This window comes from Phymastichus coffea, unplaced genomic scaffold, assembly GCF_024137745.1.
Source record: "Phymastichus coffea isolate CEN01 unplaced genomic scaffold, Cenicafe_Pcof_1.1 PCOF00150, whole genome shotgun sequence".
In the NCBI taxonomy this organism is placed as follows: domain Eukaryota; kingdom Metazoa; phylum Arthropoda; class Insecta; order Hymenoptera; family Eulophidae; genus Phymastichus; species Phymastichus coffea.
In genome coordinates, this window is record NW_026706961.1 from 340,884 (window position 1) to 363,186 (window position 22,303).

Genomic DNA, 22,303 nt, shown 5'->3' on the forward strand with positions numbered 1-22,303 from the left:
GTATGAATTAATGTTTACAACCTTTTTTAAATTCGTTACTTCATCAACTCATGTCATCTTATAAATATTCACGCTCGACCTGAAAATGATTCAGAAGTTGTGTTTGGCTGTATTACAAAATTTTTCACTGGTGCATTTCGAAGTTTTTATTTTAAGATTGTTTGTTACCACATCCATACGATTCCGAGAGAAGTACATTTTTCGTTTGTTGATTTGCAGCGCTGATATTCTATAATGTGAACATCGCAATGTAACGTCGCAGTTTTAAGGCAAAACTTTCTAGCAATGTTTATAAGGAATAATGAAAGCACAAGGTAATTCTTAATGGTCGCGGTTGAAATGGATCTATGAACGGCTGCAGGTTCGAATTTGGCTGTAGAACATTTTGCTACCAGGTGTCTGAGAAAAGCTGTCAGATCCTGACTGAGGAATCCAATCTGACGTGCTTGTACTAAACAGCTTTTTGGAAATCTTGTCTTCAAACCTCGCATACTATAAGCTTAAGTAAGTTGCAAAGCGTGTTTATTATATCATTTTAAATAGCTCTAGTACCGAGAATAACATTTCTTATATGCAAAAACAAACAAAACTGCTTATAAAAATATAAAACTTCGTTTCTGATCATATTAGATAAGGTCCACTTTATTTATATACTCGAAAAAAGAGGATTGCTTTGAAATACTACATAATACCTTGAGCTGTATCTTATCGAATCAATCATGTGACAACCTATTTTATAAGATTGAAAATAGTAGTCACGGGTTCAAAAATCATTTATTTATCAAAAGTTGGAACACTTTATCCATATAAATTTTACACCTTACTTTTACTTTATTCACTCAATCCACTTGACAATAATATGATTTACCTACCTTCCAACATTTTTAAATATATGAATTCGTAAAAGTTTATCGAGTTCACACACACACACACACACACGCACACGCACACGCACACGCACACCCACACCCACACACACACACACTGTTAAGTTTAATTATTTTACTATACTGTTTGTGTTTAGTTTATCGATTGTTAATCTTTTGATTATTAAATTTAGTTATCTGCTTTGTTTTTTAGTTATAAAAAAGCAACCTAACTCTGCTATTTTATTGAATAAATAATATATTTGTCATCAAACTGATTTAACAATTATTTATTCACGTTGAACAGTAAATTTAAACATATAAGAATCCATTTTATATCACACTCCCATGAGGACAGATGCCATAAAAATATAACATATCGTCTCCCCCATGATTTCTAATAAAAAATTATAAGAAAACCCTTATCTAATAACATACGCGAGGTTTGAAATAAACCAAAGTTCAAGCGTATAATAACGATTATAAAACATTTCAGCAAAAAATTTTTCAAAAAAAGCGAAAACGAAATTTCATCTCCAAGGAAGCTAAATAGAGTAATTCAGGAGTTTGCTGCGACCATTAGACTAGCGAGATAACTACACTGGATTACGAAGGAGCTTGAAGAAATAAGCCGAGAGATGTCAATTCGAATAAAAAATATGCGCACACTTAAGAACGGTAATGCAATATCATTCTACAGCATGACACTTTTTGTTTTCATATTTGTTCATTTCAGAGGGAACGCCCTCAAATTTCGATTTTCATTTTCTTTTCGTATTTCGTAATTTTCGAACAGCATTTCTTACATTGTCAATTTTGCTTCTAATTAAAAGTCATTTTTATATTTTTATATTATTTCGGAAGAGCTCCTTTAGTTATCTTTTAATTTATTGTCGTTATTATTAATTTTATTCGAACAAATGCTGTTTTAAAACAACTATAACGGTAAAAATGAAGTTAAAAGAATCTAGTTAAAATGACTGTTTAATCTGCCAACGAAGATTCCTATCTATATATCATTTTCAATCTCATGCTAATGATCCAGTAAGAGTCTGGATTAATTGGGTTCTATTAATAAAATTTAGTTGCTGTAAATATTCGGGATAGAGTGTATTTGTCGGTTCAGTCACTGTCAGTACGAGTCAGATATAAAGTTACGTTAGAGAAACTTCTTAAAAATGTCACTCCGAGCGTTGTCAGACTCTTTCGCAGTAGTAACGCTACGCTGACTTCCACGTTATATTACACTAGAGTGTAAGCTTAAAACAATGTAATTAAATAAGTTCAATTTACTGATGTCATATATATTCTTATACTTGCAGTACTAGATAATTTAAACTAATACCCCATAATTTATTACTTTCTTAATGCAACCTCTACCCTGATAAATATATTATATGAAAAGAATAGATTTTCATATACTGTACCTAGAATTAAAAGTAGTAGGGAATAAAAATTAATATATGTCGTTATTAAAATGATTATTTACTATTAATTATTTACTATTAATAATGTATGTACAAAAGTCTTCAATATAAAATAATCTATGATACATGAGGTATCTTAAGTTTCTTTAATGAGATATGTTAGGAACACCGTTGTAACGTTTCTTCCCTCCCTTGCTGCGTGAATTTATTGTTAGAAGGCTGGACAGTTTAGTAGTAGTACCTGTGATGGAAGAACAAAATCAAGCGTTATTAACGTAATTTTTACAACATACATTATACGTCATACGATTATATAAATTTACGTAAAAGATAATTCCTATCAATATACAAACTAGATTGAATTATTGAAGTTCTTAAACTAGATTAAACATTTCAGTCATAAATCCTCTGTACAAAAAGTGGTATACAAGCTAAAAGATGCTGAGTATGCATATACTAAAAGAAACTAAAAGTAAGATTAGTTTAACCTATCTACGGCATTAATGAATCCCAAATTGAAGCATTAGTATAGTACATAAATAAACTGCGGTTGTTAAAAGAAATTCTAATATGAAATGAACATTTGAAAACAACTATTCTGAAATATTGTTATATCAATTTCGAGATTCGTTACGATTTTACTCAATTCAATTGTAATAATTATATAGAAAACATTGTTATTTAAGGTTTACGAAGCGTATTTGATATATTAATAGATAATTGCAGAGTTGGCTTCCAGGAGAGAAAGTAATATATTACCCAGATTACCGTTTGAAGAAAAGTGTAGCGCTGTAAAATATTTGGAACATAAGGCGAAAGTAGCTGTTTTAATTAAGCAAAGTGAAATTGATATACTATGTTGAGCTGATGAAGCTTACCCAAAAATATATTAATAATAGATAAAACGTTAAACTAATTAGATCAGAACGCGTGAAGTTTAGACCGTAGACCGGCTAAATAATCTTACCCTCCTTGATCATAGCCATTGGTTGCTGCAGTCACAGTGGACACACTACCACTAATGGGTCCTATATTTCCAGTTGTACTCCAGCTATTTGCTTGACTATTAGCGTAGTTGACTGGATAATCACATCCAGATCCTATATTATTGTATCGGTAATTATTGGCATTATTGTAGCCATATCCATATCCATAGCCTAGGTTGCCATATCCATAATTATTATTGGCATTGTTCCATCCATATCCCGCGTTATTATATCCATTATTGTATCCGTTGTATGTTTTCACATAATAATAAGGACTTTGTAAAGGCTGATTTGTGTTTACATAAGAGTTGTAATTATTGTAGTGGTTGGGTCTGTAACCGCTGTATCCGTTGTATCCGTTGTATCCGTTATAGTTGTATCCGCTAATAAAATTATTGTGTTTAAGTTACACGCATTACAATAATATCATTTATGAAGCAAGGCTTATTTTAAGCTATTAATATTCAATACATATCTCGTATGACATGTTAGTGGATCTGAATCGCATGAATTATAATTTCTTTGATTTATCAATTTACAGAAAAAACCTTTGCGTGTCGTTGTCGAAATGTATTTGTTCAGCGAACTGATTAAAAAAAACTCAGGAGTAGTTGGGACTGTTTTGATATTTTCTTAGTTTCCTTCGACTTTAGTTTCTACCCGACTCAACTAAAACTTATAAAACGAGTACTTTCTAATAACGGAATAATTGATCATCTAGGTTGATCATCTTGGATAGTAAGCAAAAAGATTTGCGAAGTTTTGCTGATAAATGTTGGAAATTGTTACATGTCAAAGTTGATTTGTCGAAGTTGAAGAGACAAGACTGCCTCAATAAAATTTCTATAAGGCACTATACTTGCCAATCCCCCCTCCCTTCCTATCCCGTTAAGTGATTCTGCAATTATCATTTTAACATTTACAGCCTTCTTATTTGCTGCATTAAAATTAGAGTCAAAAATTAAAAATGATTAATTTAATTAATCATTAAAAATTGTTATTCAATCTTCAAGGTACGCAACTCCTTTTTTATAAAGAATGATTTTCTTTAACCTTTTGGTCCAAGTTTCATTGTAAATTTTTGTATTAATTGTAATCGTCTCCGCATAATAAGACAATAAATAAGATGTCAATGATTATATACGTACGAGTTGTAGTTGTAACTTGGCTTGAAACCGGTGTAACTATATCCGTAGCTATTATAGGGGCGATAGGCTCCGTAGCCTTGGTAGCTACTGTATGGGCGAGAACCTCCGTATCCACCGTAAGCACCGTTGTAGCCTCCTCCGTAGCCTCCGTATCCGCCGTAGCCTCCGTTGTAGCCGTTGCCGTAGCCGTAGCCGTAGCCATTGCCGTAGCCGTTGCCGTAGCCGTTGCCGTAGCCGTTGCCGTAGCCGCTACCGTACCCTCCGTTGTAGCCGTTGCCGTAGCCATTGCCGTAGCCGTTGCCGTAGCCCCCGCCGTAACCGTAGCCACCCCGCCCAAATGTGTACCTAAAAAATGAAGAATACTACTTTTAATTACGTTATTGATGTATTTCTCAATGTCAATCTCTAACAACTTAGCTATAGGCACCTATCTCTATCGACAGAAGTGAGCACATTCGAATAAACTGATTATAGGAATTTCAATTTCGAAGTATGATATATTTATTAACTCGCTATTCGGAAAAAATTGGTCACGTATTATTCATTTCTCCATCTGCATTCTCCACCTTCTACAATTCGATCGCTACTGTCTATGTAGCGTTTAAAAGCAATTAAGCATTGCCTTGATTCTTGCTCAAGGTATTTTGTTACTTGTTTATGTTATTGAACTTTGCAGTTGCTTATTCATTCATCGAAATGCTTGCTCATTAATCGATGTAATTCGCTGGCTCTATGGTATAGCCGTATAATTCTATTCTTTTTAAAAATATATACGATTGACAAGTTTCTTCCAGTGCATTAATTAGAAATCTTTTGCTAAATATTAAATTTCAAGTATAACCTATCAATCTTAGGTATTTTTTTCAAACTTTAAATAGTAGATAATAACTCGATAAATAGTCGCGGAATTAGAAAAAATATATAGAATCCTATATAAAGTCACTATTTGTACCGTTAGACCCTCTGTCTCCTGATAATGCTTGTCATAAAGTACATTTACTTTTTCATATTAAATATTTGTTGTCTAAAACAGGGTATATTTGTGAAATGGTTTCAGTCAATCTTGAATTGTAAACATTAAAGATTTTGGACTCGGGAAGATGGAACAACAATTTCCGTAACCATTATCATGGACCCAGTGATCAAGAACAACAATGTAATTAAAAATTGTTATTCAATCTTCAAGGTACGCAACTCCTTTTTTATAAAGAATGATTTTCTTTAACCTTTTGGTCCAAGTTTCATTGTAAATTTTTGTATTAATTGTAATCGTCTCCGCATAATAATTTTTATTTGAAATGATTTTTTTGTTGTTCGTGCAGAAAGGCTCGCGGTCATTCTTATTGTAATATAAATACAATCAAGTCTTAATGCTAATAGAAAGCACATTGTTTCAGGCAATATACTTTTTATAAATGAAGTATATTTTAAAATTCTAAACCGCTCAAACATCTAGATGTTGACCTACATTCTATGAAGATAATACAATGGAATTTAGGCTACCTATCGAGTTTTTGTTCATATATTTATATTTTCTGAATTATTCATTAGCAATCGTCGATTGTCAAGCATATTTATTCAGTCCATCATCAAGCTCATCGTTAAATGAAAATACTAAGAATCAAGCAAGTGTATTAAAAGACCTTTTTCATAAGCAAAGGAGTTGGATTTGAACTTTCGTATCGGGCATTCGAAAAAAGTTTTTTCACAGAATTCTATTATTTAAAATTGACAAAATAAAAGCTTTTTTAACAATTTAGATACTGTATATATAGTCACTTTACGAATGAATCATCAAATTCGCAAAACTGTCAATATGTATGGAAGGTTGTGCAAATGGAAATGACGCACAAGCGTTGAAAAGAATTGAGAAAAATGCTAAGTTAGAAGATAAGAATAGTGTAAGTGGCAGAGAATTGTTTGCACGTAGCATTAGCATATGCCGCAACATACTGGCAGCAGATCTCGTTAGGTCTGTGCAGCGAACAAAGTATCGTTGCGCCACACGTCATCGGCATCCAGTGCGTCGACGACAATCAGTTTAAAACATAATAAATACGTTCTTCGGCGAGTTATTTCTGTTGAGTTGAAAAGCCGAGCAACAGCGGTGAGCGGAACAAACAATTGATACGAATTTTCGCAATGACCTGCACGCATTGCGTTTCGTCAATGCTTACTAGCTTTGGGAAGCCAAGCCTTGAGAACTTTTTCCGGACGCGGTCGCTCGCTTATGGCTTGTGCATAATAAATAAGTTTTGCAGTCACTTCGAAAATGCGCGTGGAGGTGTGAAACGAACGCAAAATTCCCATCTTCGAGAAGCATTGAGCAATTTTTGTTACCACAATTAACCACTCAGCGAGAATTCATTGAACCGCTGTCGTCTCTCGGTCATCTTATGTAACATTTCAGTTAATATTCCAGCAAATTACTTATACTGTGTCCCAGACTGCACCAACCATTTGTATGCAAACAAACTATTTTATTGAATAGAATGAGCCGTGAAATATGTGGCGTCGAGACTGCTCAGCTATTTTTATGAAAGGGACATTAATTTGAAAAGCGGTTTGTACAGTGTTTGAAAAGACGCTCAAGACGAACGTGAAAGTAGGCTCGATTTCCGAGTGTCTAGCCGACGAAAAGTAAACGTCGAGCGAAGGTGTGTGACAATGGCAGAAAGAAAAGAAAGGAAAAGCTTGTTGTCAGGAATCGGAAAGTAAAAAGTGAATATCGCGATGATTACCGGCGTTTATCTATAATCCGCACGCGTATTACGATTCGGCGGCGAGTGGCGAGGCAAGCGAAAAGACGGGTAAAAGAAGAAAGTGCAGTATTTAGCGCGCGCGGGCTTTCTTTCGGCGACACGCGCATAGCGACAGCACGGAATCCGTGATGCGCAATGACGCTGAATGACGCGAGGCGCGTGTCCGTGCTGCCGCCTAGACGCACGGCGGCAGCGTCAGCGCGACGTTAACCAAAGTCATGCGCGGAATAATGAGCGCCGTGCAGTGCTATACAAGTATATCCGCAGGCGGGATCTGCGCTAATGCGCCCGGCGCTTTTTCAACGTACTGTCCGCGGGCAACGCCCGCCACCAAGGGCTCATTTCCACAACGTCGCTCGCCAAACAATACTAATTGAATAATCTCCCAAATTATAAAACTTGACTTCCCCGTTTCTCGTTTTTAGTTTGCTCTCTCTCTCTCTCTCTCTCTCTCTCTCTCTCTCAATCCCTCTATCTCTCTATCTCTCTCTATCTCTCTCACTCACTCACACAATTACCAAGTCCGCGCGTACGTGTACAAACTAGCAAGTCAATTTGGTCGCACAGCCTTCTCGAATAAAATCATCCTTACGTCAAGAAATGACCGATCCTCCCGGACAACAATAAATTTACAATTTTTCAAGGATTTGAAGCTTAATGTAATTGTAACTCAATGAGAAACAACACAGTAAAGCTCATGTTTACTATGCTTGCTTATACTCAACAGTTAATCCGACAGTACCCTCGTCTTCCGTACGCATTTTTGATCATTTCATATCGCTCACTTTGATAAAATAAATAAAAAGAAAATCTATTTGTAATATGCAGTATTCACGAGAGTAAAGGTATTGAATTTTCTAATTTGTTCAAGTACTTTCTTACCCTTTGAGCGCCCCAAGTCCCGCTCCTAAGCCGAATGCAACGGTCGCTGCACCAAGTTTTTTCTTCAATAGTATAGTCCTTTTATCTCTTGTAACCGCAGCTTCCGGATTCTCCCCTTTGAATTCTTCAACGTTGTGTACTTCTTGGAGAGTTTTCAGTTGGTCAATATCAGAATCAGCTTTGGCAAGTTCCGTGAAAATTATGGCCGAAGACAATAAGACCAAGAGGAAAACAATACTGCTATTCATCTAAACAATTCAAGAATGCCTTATAATATTGTAAAATAAGATTACGTTACTTTACTAACTAAATATTATGCTTTTAACATTTCCAATTGAACTATTTTTACTATATATCAGTTGTTTAATGTTTAATACGTTTCGTTGTAGTAATTAATGCAATTCGCATTAAATCCTCAGTGTTTTTTTAAGCCAATTTATCAAATTATTAATGTTTTCTTTATTATTTATTATTTATTTATCGATTACTCATCATATGTATGCATTAACATCTTCTCGAATAATCTTAGCCAAAGTACATTTTTCTCGACTTTGTTCAAAATTAGTGACCTTGAAATTTCCATTATTAGTCATAAGAAAAACGTGCGATTGTTAACAATTTATTTAGTAATAACATAATTTTAAATCTTGTTAAGCTATCTAATTTCAAAAAACAGAAAAGAAACAGAGTTTATAAAAAAAATACTGTTACAAATGGAATCTATATGAATAAAACTCATTTCAGATCCGTTGACACACAGTAAATTCTAAATATCCAGATCCAATTTTCCAATGCAGTTGTCATAAAAATGCACAGATTAGTATGTAATGAAAATGCAGTCAGTGTAAAGTTATATAAAACCAGATGTGTGTCAAGATGGAAAGAGTTATTTAGTGAAATGTTGCATTTCCGTTCCCATAAGACATACATGCAAGATAGATTGTGCACAGTGACAGCCGCAGGATGTCAAATGACCAATCATCGTGGTGCTTGAAGATTTGGCAATGTAGAAAAAAGTGAAACCAAAAAACTGACGCACTACGTACGATTGGAAAGAATGATGATTGCACCAAATGTTCAAGTACTAGACTTTGTGCAAGCAATAGTGCAGTGGCCTATGTAAATGAAATGACGAGGGAAAATGATTAAAGGTGGTAGGATGAAATGGACGAGTTTACCTTGCTTGTAGGTGAGAAAACGCTTGTTGAGAGCTTGCAAAGTAGATGACACAATAGATCCAAGTGAACGCTAACGAAGTGACGAGCGCGCAGCGGGCATTTGTACGAACTGGCCAAACAATGGAACGAAAGATCGAGCAGCAAGATGAGCCTGCGATATGCGGCGAACTTCTGACAACAGCAAGAACGTGCGATCGGGTACTTATATACGAGCGTCGGTGCGCTCTCTCCCACTTGAGCAAAGAGGACATCTTGGCCGGCAGGCCGCCCCCCTCGCATACATCTTTATTTCAGCCGATTACGCTTCCTTCGCAATGAGGCATCCGAAAAACCTTCCGACAGCACCTTCCGCTCCAGAGATTTCAGCCTCGCACGAATATCTTCGTCACGACTGCGAACGCTTGTCGGACACGCCTCTTGCTATTAGCAAATCTCTTCTTTTCCATGTACTTTTGGCATACAACTTGCCTTTTTTCAATTTGCACTTTCAAATTCATCTGCGTTTCGCTACACTACTCGCACCTTCTCTTTCCGAACAGTAAAAACATCGCTAATTCGCGTGTTTGCTTTCATGACGATAGGCGCCGCAACTGTAACATTTTACATATACAAGCATTACCAGCCATGAATCATGCTTCCAATACCTCTATAATAAATACAACGATATTTTATCAGAATGCATGCATATGTAAAACCTTGTATATATTTAAAATGCGACCATTAAATTTTGTCGTCATAAATATTTTAAAGACTGTCTTTCAAAATTATACATTCTCCATCTGTTCTGTGTATTTTGTATGTTTGCTCGTCGACGTATTTGAATACTTCTTTCTTTCGAAAAGAATTAGTTACCAGATCAGCCATAAGTATTCCGTAACAGTTGGTCTATGCAAACCTTATTCTTGATTACTATTAACCACAGTCGGATCTACTATATATACTGTTCGTATACATTAGTGAGAGTCTTAATGTCTTTCGATAATTTCTGTTCCCACTTGACAGTCATTAACCGCCATAATATTATCATCCACAGAAATCAATTTACTATAATTATACATATACAATAGATTTATTTTAATTTTACTTGATTTAATATAGACAAGGTCGCAAGTTATGCTTCATGGAAAAAAACATGTTCCCGCGATAATTTTTTACAGGCGTTCTTTAAGGAGGTGACCTACACCATAAATATATGAAAACAATATAAATATCTAGTGCTTTTTACTAATGCACGAGATGCCTGCAAACATAAGTACGTACTAAAGAAGAAGAATAATATCTAAGCTGTACGCTGAGCTTAACTATCGCTCTTGTATTTTCATTCACTGTTTATGATGTAGACCGATTAATCAACCAAACAAAATCTTCCAACAAGAAATAATACTCATCGTTTCACTTTCACTAACTATATACGTATATTCTGAATCAACGATAAATTTCATATTAAACAGGGATATTGTTTAACAATTATTCAATGTAAATTGCTGTGCAATTTTTCTATTTTTCACTCAATTTTCATACAAACTGAATAATATTATTTGATTTATCTCAAGATCAAAATCATCATACTATTGTAAAAATTTTATCAGCAAGAAAGATCACAATGAAAATAGCTTGTTTTCCTTTTTCTGAAAAAAAAGTTTGCTGCCTAAAGTTTGCTTCGAATCGACGGCAATTGTTTGATGAATGCACGCTAAAATATGCATCGAATGTTTTAAATGAACAAACGCTGAACTGGAGCGATCGAATCTTATTCAGAGTATTCATACGGCCGTCCATTGGCAATATTCGGTGGACTGTCAATAGATACGATTGCAAACAAACAAACAAGTTTCGAAATTAAAAAAAATATTACCGATATCTGGTTGTGCAGTTTTTAGTTACGATATAAAAATGTAATCACAATTTTAATAATTTTTGATATCAGTAGCCTTGAAATAAGTTTAAGTGAATATTTCTGTACAACCTATTTGTGTCACGTCTAGTCATAACGAAATCACAGAAATACGTGTTGAAAGAAAAATGCATCAACGCAGTTTAAAAACGTTAAAAGTGAAAGTGACGCTGATTATATCTACACATACGGTAATACGTGACTTTGGAAGCGTCACGAATACGCGATACCTGCCCTCGGCAAGTGCAAGTACACGGGCTTCATATGGAAACATCGCTTTCTTTGCTTGCAAAAATTTCATGGCTGATCAAAGCCACCGATTGAATAACAGCTTTGAGCCCAAATAAGTCCGGATCCCCTAAAAATAACTGTTCTTAATGACTGAAAGTGATATTATCTATGCGCGAGGTGAACAAAGCTGCCATTTGTATCCTACCAATGTTATTATTTCAGAGAGGAAAGAGAAAGAGAGCGAACAAGTCGAAAGCGAAGAAAAGAGTGGTATAGGATGTGCGAGTAGGTGAGCGAGTTGTAAAAGTAGGTGATAATACGATTTGCAAGCCGAGGTATAAGTATAGGTTTGAAAGCTCTGGTGAATTTCGCTCACGGGGTGCAGAAAGTAAGAAAATTGCTTTACGGACATTTGTTCGCGGTCTACAATATCATAATCTAGTCCGTTCCAGTAATATGCATCTAAAAAACGCGCCACACGAATGTTCGGGTATAATTACTCGATAGGCGCCAGCTGAAATATTCAGCAAATCTGAATATCGTGCAGGAGTGAACCAATGAAAAGAGAGGAATCGACGCAGCATAGTGTTTGCGATCCTTGGCACGTCTGTCTCGGCTGCTAGTATTCTCGTGCGACTCCACCTTCATCATAGAGCGAAGAATGTAGACGCTTTTGTGTCTAACTTGCTTCAAGGGCGACGCGACAAGGCGCAGTCAGCTCTACCGGAGCAGTTTAGAAATACGTACTGCCTGACGCGCTCGCTGCGCCCACTTTGCGTAACGCAATTAGCTACATGCGAGTACGTACACTTCGCGCGTACTACGGTGATATTGTCCACAAGAGATTGCGCGTAGGTGGATATCGGCGAGTCCCCGTCGCACCACTTGTCTCTAATCTACGCGCCTCCTATCGCTGCTTGACAATGCAACACATCCGTACTAATAAGAAGTCATTGCCAGAAGACAAGTAAAACTCACACATTTCATAATCGTACGCACACGTGCCAATTTCGCTGGCTCTTCAAATTCAAAAATCTACGTGGATTCGCGAGGAAACGAGAGCAAGTGGACTTCAAGATTAACACGTAATCGTAATAACAACAACGCCAAACTCGAGGAGGCGCCGGCGGCGCCTGGACCTTGACGCTGCACTCGACTTTTTTTTAATTATATACGCGCGACACATATCAAAGGATTTCGCGAGGAAAGACAAACAAGTTTCGCCTAACTTCGTTTGGTCAAGATAGATGGCCCACGCGCTAGCCTAACGCTTTAAGGGATATTAAGAAATAGTATCCTGTGATCACGCCGATGACGAGTACATCACTTCTGTGACAACTTGTCATCACTTACATAAATAGATTCAAGACATTTGGAAAGTAAATACGCTCCTCTTAAAACCCGAACTAATAAGATACATCTTAGCGTTTGAGTGTTGATTCTATTCTATCGTTGTTGGCAAAAGAACAAGATGAACTGTAAATATTTACCTCGTGCCTCGTGCTTTAATGCTTTTTACTTTTGATCGTTACTTTTGGTGCCTTCGATAGCTAAGAATAATGTGTATGGCTTCAAAATCATCTACACGCTATTAGTTTCACTATTTTATTTTTTATTATAAAAATTAATAACAAAACAACAATTGATTCCTAAGTAAGTAGCTATATAGTCTTGAGTGCGATGACTGAGCATTGAGGTCGTCCTGAATCGATAGCGAAGTCCAATGCAAGTCAATGCGGCCAGCTACCACGATGGTCTGGAATAGAAAACAAATACTTTAATGTCAATAATATGGCAATCCGCTCTGAGAAATTGACTTTTCCGGAGCAGCAGCGTAAATCTGCCATTTTTGTCAATAGCCGAATAAAATAATTGTTCTTTTGAGGAAAACTTTGAAATACGAGGATAAATGTGCGAGAATGTAGGAAATAATAATAATGGCGCGGCAATGGGTTCCATTCGATGCGCAGAAATGAGACGAGTGAAAGTGAGACTGTTATAGAGTCGCGCGGAATGTCTTTTGCCCGGTTTTTCAGCTATCGCGACGCGGTGCGTATTTCGCGGAAAAACAAGTGCTCCTGTAGGCATTTGAAAAGTGCTTGAAATGTTTAGTGAAGAAATTGACGCAAACTGCAAATCGAATAAACAATAATGAATAGACTGGTCGCGAAGGTGTCGTCTTTAGACTGGAATAGCAAAGACAGAGAGAGAGAGCCGCAGAGACGAAATGGGATTTGGAGAGGAGTAAATAGTCAGGTGGGAGACCGAAAGCGAGAGTGTGTTTGTCGGGTCGATAGCACGGCGCTGATGTAGCATGAGTGCTGGCTCGTGCTAGAGAACAGAGCAGCCGCAGCTGTACTAACCCATATACGGGCGAGGGCTCCGGAGGTGACCAGGCCGGTTCGTATTCGACGTGTGGCTTGAACGCTGGCTTCTCCAAGTAAACTGGCTTCTCTACGAACTCGACGTACTTTACAGCTGGTGGCGGGGGAGCGTAGATCACGTGGTGCACCTCCGGCGCACTGTGGTAGCCGAACTTGTACCTGCACAAACGAGCAGCTCGTTTAGAACGGCGTATGATGCGTCGGCCAAAGCGCCCACGGGGCATGGAGCCTGCACTCACCCCTTGACGGCACCAAGACCAAAGCCAAGCAGACCGGCCCCAATCAGTTTCTTCTTGAGGAATAGAGTTCTCTTTGCTCGGCTGTGTGCCTGCGATCCATCATTTTCAGCCAGCGATTCCCCCATGGGTTCCAGCTGCAACTGTTGCTGCTGCTGCTGCTGCTGCTGCAACGTCTGTTCGGAGCTCACTAACACCACCAGGCAGCCACACGCCGCCAAAAGCACGTTCCAGTACTGCATCTGTACCGAGTTATGCAACATTGATCATTTAGTAACATCGCACTCTCGGTCCGAATGCTTACAGCCGCTTCATTTCTCATCTTTGCCTCAATGAAAAATCAGTTCTTTTCTGCTACTCTTATCAAGTATTGTCCCTGCACAAGCTGAGACTCGGTTGCGTGTATTCGCAGTGTAACGTCAAGGGTCAAGTGTAGTTAGTCATTGTATAACGTACTTGGCATGCATAAACTTGCCAAGCAGGTACGTGATATGAAGTTTGTCATGATTAGATATAGTTTCACAAAACTAGTTTCGTCCGGCAGAACTTGCTCGCTACTCCGCGATCAATGGCAACTCGTCGCAGCTATTTAGTTATTTCCGCTACACTTTACTAGTCTTGCAAGTTCTATGATTTGTTCTTTTTATCTAGGTACTATGTTTTGATAACGATAAAAGAAAAATTGTCGTTTGCAATTAATGCTTGCATTATTACACCAAATATATAAATGACTGGGCGATTTTAAAAAAATAGCAACGGAAAACGTAATAGAAACTGAATAGCTTCACGCTCTTTCTGATTCCTAATGAATATTTTGTCAAAATGATTAGTGTTAGAGAATGACACACGTGTTTTCACTTGATTTTCTGATTTTCGGATTATAAATTAGTGATTGAAAGTGACAAATCACTTTTACTTTGTGTAATAGCATTAATTGCAAGCTCTGCAGAACTAGATAGCTTAATGGAGTTATTGCAACTGTGGACTCGCAACTGTTGACCGAATTGCTAGAGTTTAAATTTGATCGTGGAATTGAAAGTTCAGTTTCGAGTTAGTAATGATGAGCGAGCAGTATATCCAGCGGATATACTGTAAAAACAAGTACTCGAATGCGCTGCACATAGAAAACAACGGGCGTTTCTTCAATCAGCATATCGGTTAGGGAATAACACAAATGAGAGAGAGAGAGAGAGAGAGAGAGAGAGAGAGAGCGAGAGTAGTCGTGAGCGCGAAGGATGAGGTCGAAATGAAATGGTAGCGAAACGGTTCTGACCTTGATTGAATTTGGAAGAAGCGTTGAAGCTGATAAGCTAAACGTCGAAGCTGCACTAAACTTGTGAAGCGCGCTCGAGTTGAGGAGCTTAATCGCACTGTGACATCGATCAAGGCGAGCCGTTCGATTATATAGTGCGAAAGCAAAGCGTACTTATCCCCTACCAAGCTACGCGCGGCATCAAAGAGAAATGTCGCGGGAGAAAAGGCAGGCGAGCGACAGAGAAAAGTTCCAAGTTAGTTGGCGCATGTCCTCACTATTGCGACAATCAAGCGACGCAGCGTCCGCGCGCTGCCTGACAATTAGTTTTCGGCCTGGTGATATGGCGCGCGAACGCCCGCGTTACCCGTCGACAACGTAATACACGTGTTACCTATTCATCAATTCCGCATGCCTCAAGCTCGCTGCTGCTGTCTTTTCTAGGCTAATGCTGCGCTCCTCGGCCCATCCACGCCACCCGCTTTTCCTTCGCGCAATCTTTATACCCCCGTGCTTCTCATTCGATATCGCTTTGTTCGCCTGCAGGAAAGATCAACGTTGAAGCTGCCCTCCATTACCTAGTCGTTCCCAGTCAGAGCTGCAGCAGCTTACGGCAACTTGCCTGAAAATTTACAGCGACCATTTTCAAGTGGAAAAGGAAACGTCGTCACAAACGCAAGTTTCACCGTTTATTCTTCTTGTAATGCACAGAGTTCATCGAGTGTTTCATTCAAACGAGTCCCAAAACATGAATCAAGACATGAATGCAGACTAGCGCTCAAGTTTCGACACTAGGAAACTAACTGGCCTTAATGGCATTCCAATGTTTTACCAAAAGTAAAATTATTTCGATTTCAGCTAAACATCCGTCAACGTCAGCTCGCTAACAAATTCATTCAATTTAATTACTATCTAACGCAAAGTGATTTACAGCAGGATACACACCTACAAAATCTGAATGAAAGGCAATTGTAATTTTTTCATTATAGTTGCAAGCATTGCAGCCGTTTCAAAATCCCATCAGTCTTATTATAACGACAAATCACATCCTATGCGCAGTTTTTTGCACGCTCAAAATCACAAGTAATATAGATCTTGCAGATTTATACACATCGTCCAGATATATCGTTCCGATCCCTATCTATTTGTTTCACTCTTTTTTTCACTAACTTCTTCCACATATTTCGCGCTCTCGTATATAATATTAACCTTATTTGTATTCATTAAATCTGAAAAAGCTCATAAATAATATAAAAAAAAACAGTTAAAAATTGTCTAGCTTTCAATCACATCCTATACAACCTTTATAAAAATAACAACAAGGAAATATGACACGTAACAATTATTATTCACTTTCAGACTATCACTGAAATTGTCAATAAGAAACTTCTTTTTAGAAAATTTTCTGACCAGATCTAACCTAATTTTTTTCAAATGATTCTTTTACAATCTCAGCTACTCGGAGTAATTCAAAATTGAATCTTTTCAATATTTCGATATGTAATATTAATTGTAACAGCTTATTAAAGTCATTTAGGTCACTTAAATTTTAGTTTGAGCCGTTTAATTAAAGCCTATTATTTATTGAGCATGAAACATTCAAGGAGAATAGCAATAAGCAACTATTATAAATTTATATACATATTTTAGAATCCTCTTGATTTCTGAAATAACTTGCCCAATAAATAAATTTATAGCATTTATAAATTAGCCATGTATAACACGATATATAATACGCAGTGTACATAAACAGTCAGACCAGACGTAAGCGTACTATATTTGTCATAGCTATTGAATTGATTAACTTGATTTTATCCATTTTCGCTGAGATTCGAAATTATTATATTGATAATAAGTAAAGTAAGTAGCTCTATAACCTTTTATACCTATAGTTGAAAAACTATTATAGTAATATGGCAGTAGAATAGAACAATAAATAAATTTTGAGTGTTCGAAACGTAGAATTTGTTGACTTTAAACAACGATAATTAGCATTCATTGGTTACTTTTTCTCATAATGCCACATCAAAAAAATCGTTATTTCACTAAATGTAATGATCTTTGGCTCATTGCTTATCCAAATAGTAAATAGCAGTTAACTATAGCTTAAGCATTTGGGTATTGAGGTGGCCATTGATTACGAGAGACAAATTAAATTAATGTGAATTAAGAGAAAAAATATGGGACAGGAGAATACGGTGAGAAATATTTTTTCTTTTTTAATTGTAACGAACTTGAATAATGGACCATTTTTCGCTACGATCTAGCGAATAATAAAATTAGATTTATTAAACACACTCATTTATTTTTCCAAAATTTATACAAGACAATATATGTTTATATATCGTAGCTCTATTTTAGATCGTCTTGATATCAGTGGTCATGCCATGCATTTCAAAAAAATTTGTCACACTGTTTCACACGGCTTTCAGGTATACATTGTGAAAAATTCATTTTTATAAATAAAATTTGATCACGCAGACTGTGTAAATGTAATCGTTTAGCAAAATACTTTTTATAAGATAACCCAATATGGGATGCATAACATTCATTTCAAAACTTATCGAGATTAAATGTTGATAATGTGCGCTTGTACGTTCAATTTAAATATATCCAACTCATGTTATCCCTTTTTTCAATAAAATCAAATACAATATAAAAATTTTGCAAATAGTAATCAAGATAGCATTTCGCTTTTTTATGTACAATGCTTGCTTTGAGCTTATTGTTGAACCATCTCGAATGGCACATATCAACGTAGTAAAAATTTATTCCATTGAACGTACAATAGCGTCTTCAAAGTTGATTGTCATCTCACATTTGGTTTACCTGATTTTTATCAGTAAATGTAAAAAATTTGCTTGAAATAAAAAACTTGCTTGAGACATAATTTGAACACTCATACATAAATAAAAATATATAATAACATATTATTTATAAATGACGACTGATGAAAGATTGTGGAGAAATATTCTTAGAAACTACATGTACAATGGCAGGCAAGTCTTGTCAATGATTCATAGTTGTTCCATATCAATTCGCCAAGAGCTGTAAAGAAAGAGATTTAGTTAAGTACATAAAGTTTGCTTGCAAGCTATTCTGTTATTGATGGGCATAGAATTATGAGCGATACTGGCTAACTGAATATTTGTAGTAATGATTATATATGAATTGTTTGTTTGGTGCGCAGAGGCAAAAAAAGTTGATAAGAAAAAATGAAATGAAATGAACAAATATATGTGGAGATAGATGTGATATATGAGTAGAGAAAAGGAAGAAGAAATAGGATGATCGAGCACGTATTTGAAGGTAGAGCAAAGGTCAGGTTGAGTGGAATATCAATGGTGAAAGGTACTTAGTTAGCAGGAGCACAGTAGCTCCTAATAATGGTAGCCGGCGTTGCTAGGAACACCATAGCTAGGTGCAGGGACTCCGTAGGCGCTGCTCGGGCCGCTGCTGGCGGGCACTCCATAGGTGGGTGCAGGCACGCCGTAGCTGGGTCTGGGAGGACCGTAGGTGTTGCTCGGGCCACTGCTGGCGGGCACTCCATAGGTAGGTGCAGGCACGCCGTAGCTGGGTCTGGGAGGACCGTAGGTGTTGCTCGGGCCACTGCTGGCGGGCACTCCATAAGTAGCTGCGGGCACTCCATAGGTGGGTGCAGGTACGCCGTAGCTGGGTCTGGGGGGACCGTAGGTGTTGCTCGGGCCACTGCTGGCGGGCACTCCATAGGTAGGTCCAGGCACTCCGTAGCTGGGCCTGGGAGGGCCGTAGCTGTGGCTGCCAGCGTAGCCGGCGCTGTGACCACCGTAGCCGTGATTACTTGCGTAACCGCCGCTCCAGGCATTAGCAGCCATGGGTCCGGGGGCATAGCCTGAACCTGGGTGACCACCGCTACCGACACCACCCAACAGGCCGCCTAGTTTGCCGCTTAGACCGCTTAGACTGCTGCCGAGACCGCTGCCGAGACCACTGCCATAACCACCGCCGCCGCTGCCGCCGCCGCTTGAGTTGTGTGCAAACGCATGGTCATAAGTTTCGTCAACTTACATGTATTAAATTTTAAATCGTTGTGAATCAAGTAATTCGATACTGACAGTTGGCTGCCCAACAATCCAACTTTGACCGCACCACCAACCAACAGAGCTTTCTTTCCGATGATAATTTTCTTGGCGATGAACCTCTTGTGGCGGGCGTGCTCTGGTTCGGCTTTCAGGTCCAGCGGCTCGGCATTCTCGACTTCCTCGACCGATGCAGAAACAACGGCCAGCAGTACCGCCGCAAGCAAACAGTGACTCAGGTACATCTACGTTCACCGGTATCACATTACTCCCACGATAGACGGGTTGAATTTTAAGTTTTTTGTTAAAAATATAATCAGCAAAATAGAAAGCAATGATTAGCTATTGGGCGTGTTAATCCGGGCGAAAAATCCAGAGCCGCTGCCCGGTGCCCTGGATTTTTCGTCCGGGCTGTGTTTACGGAGAGCACTTATTTGAGGAACAAGAGCGCGTGCGCTTATTTGAATTCCGCTCGGCTACAGATGCGCTATGCGCACGTCTTATACAACTATGTTCCGGCTGCTCCCACCGCTCGGCGCCGACCGCCCCGACCGCTACCCGCTGCCCGCTTGCCTCTGTGTGAGCCCGAGGCCCGCCAATTTTCGAAAGTCGTCCTTGCGACATCGACGACGGACTTTTTTTCTCTCTTCCACTGCGGCCTATGCGCCTCTTTGATTCCGCGCGCGCGCCACACGGAAAACAACGCGTTACAAGTGCGATGAGCCAACGCCTCGTACCAGTGCCGATGTCAGCTTTGCCTAACACTCTTCGCTTTCGGCTACCTTTTTCAGTTTTACGGATCTTTATATATCGTCATTCCGTTTCATTGCCCTGGCAATTGCTCCTTCAATAAGACCGATTGATCTGCTATGCAGAAGTACACGCAAATGCCAATTAGTTTATCGTCAAACAAATTATTCGCTTGCTCTTCCGATCAGCTTCGGCACTCTCGAATTTCAATGTTGTATGATGCAACCACATTGGATTTCTTCGTTCGCTCATCGCTATTTTAATACTATAAATCTTCAATGCTTTGTTTTTCTATTTGAATGTATTCAATTAACTATTTGCTTTTTAATGCTTATTAAACTTCTTTCACTGATTATTTACGCTTTTTCTATCAGTATTTAATCATATCGATCAACCTACGCAAATTTTTCAAAACTACATTATTTAAATACCAGTTAATATTTAGTAATACGTTATTAAGATTTATGTTGATATAAGTTGAGTAATTGCGCAATTTCAATTGGAGAACTGTAATATTACCTAATTAAGACTCTGGGCAACTTAGATAATATGTAGGTATGCAGGCGCAAATTTAAATTAATGATAATTATAATTGAAAACTTGTCAATCGCATCTACAAATACATCACTAAAGACACTTTAGTTATGCAAATTTATTGCTAGACGATGAAACTATTACTCCACCGATCTTTTTATAGATAACCGTAGTAAAATTGTAAGACTGGTTTCGACTGGTTTTATTTTTATATGTGATTTATCAATTTAGAAGAATTTTTAGGAGTTTATTACGAAGTTCCATCGATATTCACACAAGATAAATTGTGACGTTTTTAGAAAAAAAAGTAGTTTGTCTTGAACAACTTGTAACTTGGATAACAACCAAAATCGCCTTATATTTATTGCCGAAATACACGTAGTTTATTAAATGTGTATGGAATATTTCATAAAAGTACGTGTCGCAACGTGCTTGTAGTCGCTTAAAAGTTTTGGAACCTATGATTTCAAATCTATTTTATATAAGTTACAGTTAAAGGTTTCTCATTTAAAAACTAGGCATTAGGTTCCATACTGAATGGCCGATAAAATGTAATTTGTTAATGTAACTGTTCTATTACTGTAAGGTCTACTTACTATAGGCTTAATCAATCAATTGAAACATTAATGCTAAAAATTTAATACAAAGGTGTCGATAAAAAATTGTATGAATTGAAAAATTACACAAATAACTTAATTTAGCCACTGTACAATAAAATCCACTACCAATCATATCCACTTGATAATAGGAGATGAGCTGAATGCAGCGAGTTTAAATAAATTCGTTGCAGCTCGTTCACATCGAACTTTGCAATCGTTTGAGTTCGCAATCGCACTGAATTTCTACTCTTATTCCTGAATTTGATGGAAAATGCGAAACCGAAGAGTCGATATTTTGAAACACTCGCGTGGACGTGATTGGAAGAAAAGAACGAAGAGGTAGAATGAAAGAACAGAACGAGGAGCCTATCTATGGCAAAAACGGCAAAGTGTATACGTGTAGATATCAAGTCGCACTCACCTTAGCGGTAACTATGAGCGATTGTAATGAGCCAGCGCTCTATCAATGTGAAGTCTTTTATAGGAAAAGAGATGAAAGGACAGAAAGAACCGCTGGTCCATCCCTTCCACCAATACATCTTCTTCCGAAAGAAGCTTAAGCTTCGCTCGTGGCCTCTTCTTTTTGGAGAAATCGGAAGATACGAGGCTGGCAGACTTCTTGCCGCCGGCTCTTCTCCTATCCGATCGCTTCTCTCTCACGCTCGCCAATTCCCTCGCCTCTTGGCCTAATGCCGCGACATTGAATTCCTCGACGATAAAATTTTATCGACGATCCCCGAAAAACAGCTTACAGCAGGCTGCCTTCTCCAGCTACTAGGCATCATTCGCCGGCCTATCTTTCACCGTCCTCAGCTGCATCGCGTCAATCGTCGGCGCGCGTTTGCGCCAACTGTTTTTCCATAGCGGAAAATGCGAACGTCGACGTGTCGTCGATTTCACTTGCCGATCGTCGCAGAGCTTGCAGTCAATTTGGGCAAGTTGAATACCGAATACAGCTTGATTAATAATCGCGGCAATGAACGGAGAAGCAGCCAAGGGCTGCGATTGTGGCAAGCGAGGAGCATCGGGTGATGAGTTTGAGCAAGAGAAGAGACTGAGTATCGGGTATAATGGCGCGTTCGTCGTCGCCTATAAATTCTTCATCTCACTCTCACT

The 22,303-nt window shown here is 38.0% G+C and overlaps 3 protein-coding genes across 3 annotated transcripts; all 3 read right to left on the reverse strand.

The window, feature by feature from the left end:
- Window positions 1-2,384: 2,384 nt before the first annotated feature.
- On the reverse strand, window positions 2,385-9,410 carry LOC131672434 (heterogeneous nuclear ribonucleoprotein A3-like). Its single transcript, XM_058949644.1, has 5 exons — window positions 9,250-9,410; window positions 8,072-8,319; window positions 4,428-4,772; window positions 3,261-3,662; window positions 2,385-2,534 (listed from the first exon to the last, which is right to left on the reverse strand). Exons 2-5 carry the CDS (start codon window positions 8,317-8,319, stop codon window positions 2,522-2,524), a joined length of 1,008 nt encoding a protein of 335 aa, XP_058805627.1. The 5' UTR covers window positions 9,250-9,410; the 3' UTR covers window positions 2,385-2,521.
- Window positions 9,411-13,022: 3,612 nt separating this feature from the next.
- On the reverse strand, window positions 13,023-15,345 carry LOC131672439 (uncharacterized). Its single transcript, XM_058949651.1, has 4 exons — window positions 15,268-15,345; window positions 13,998-14,236; window positions 13,738-13,917; window positions 13,023-13,130 (listed from the first exon to the last, which is right to left on the reverse strand). Exons 2-4 carry the CDS (start codon window positions 14,234-14,236, stop codon window positions 13,118-13,120), a joined length of 432 nt encoding a protein of 143 aa, XP_058805634.1. The 5' UTR covers window positions 15,268-15,345; the 3' UTR covers window positions 13,023-13,117.
- Window positions 15,346-18,626: 3,281 nt separating this feature from the next.
- Window positions 18,627-19,549, reverse strand: LOC131672446 (pro-resilin-like). Its single transcript, XM_058949661.1, has 2 exons — window positions 19,341-19,549; window positions 18,627-19,248 (listed from the first exon to the last, which is right to left on the reverse strand). Exons 1-2 carry the CDS (start codon window positions 19,547-19,549, stop codon window positions 18,627-18,629), a joined length of 831 nt encoding a protein of 276 aa, XP_058805644.1.
- Between the last annotated feature and the right edge of the window lie 2,754 nt (window positions 19,550-22,303).

What these genes read in the sequence shown, in the direction of transcription:
- LOC131672434 (XM_058949644.1), bottom strand. Translation starts at nt 8,319, where the DNA reads ATGAATAGCAGTATTGTTTTCCTCTTGGTCTTATTGTCTTCGGCCATA. An exon ending in GGACTTGGGGCGCTCAAAGG is followed by an intron (nt 4,773 to 8,071) that starts GTAAGAAAGTAC and finishes TTCATTTTTTAG; the next exon opens with GTACACATTTGGGCGGGGTG. An exon ending in CCAAGTTACAACTACAACTC is followed by an intron (nt 3,663 to 4,427) that starts GTACGTATATAA and finishes TAATTTTATTAG; the next exon opens with CGGATACAACTATAACGGAT.
- LOC131672439 (XM_058949651.1), bottom strand. Translation starts at nt 14,236, where the DNA reads ATGCAGTACTGGAACGTGCTTTTGGCGGCGTGTGGCTGCCTGGTGGTG. An exon ending in GGTCTTGGTGCCGTCAAGGG is followed by an intron (nt 13,918 to 13,997) that starts GTGAGTGCAGGC and finishes TCGTTTGTGCAG; the next exon opens with GTACAAGTTCGGCTACCACA.
- LOC131672446 (XM_058949661.1), bottom strand. Translation starts at nt 19,549, where the DNA reads ATGTACCTGAGTCACTGTTTGCTTGCGGCGGTACTGCTGGCCGTTGTT. An exon ending in GGATTGTTGGGCAGCCAACT is followed by an intron (nt 19,249 to 19,340) that starts GTCAGTATCGAA and finishes ACACAACTCAAG; the next exon opens with CGGCGGCGGCAGCGGCGGCG.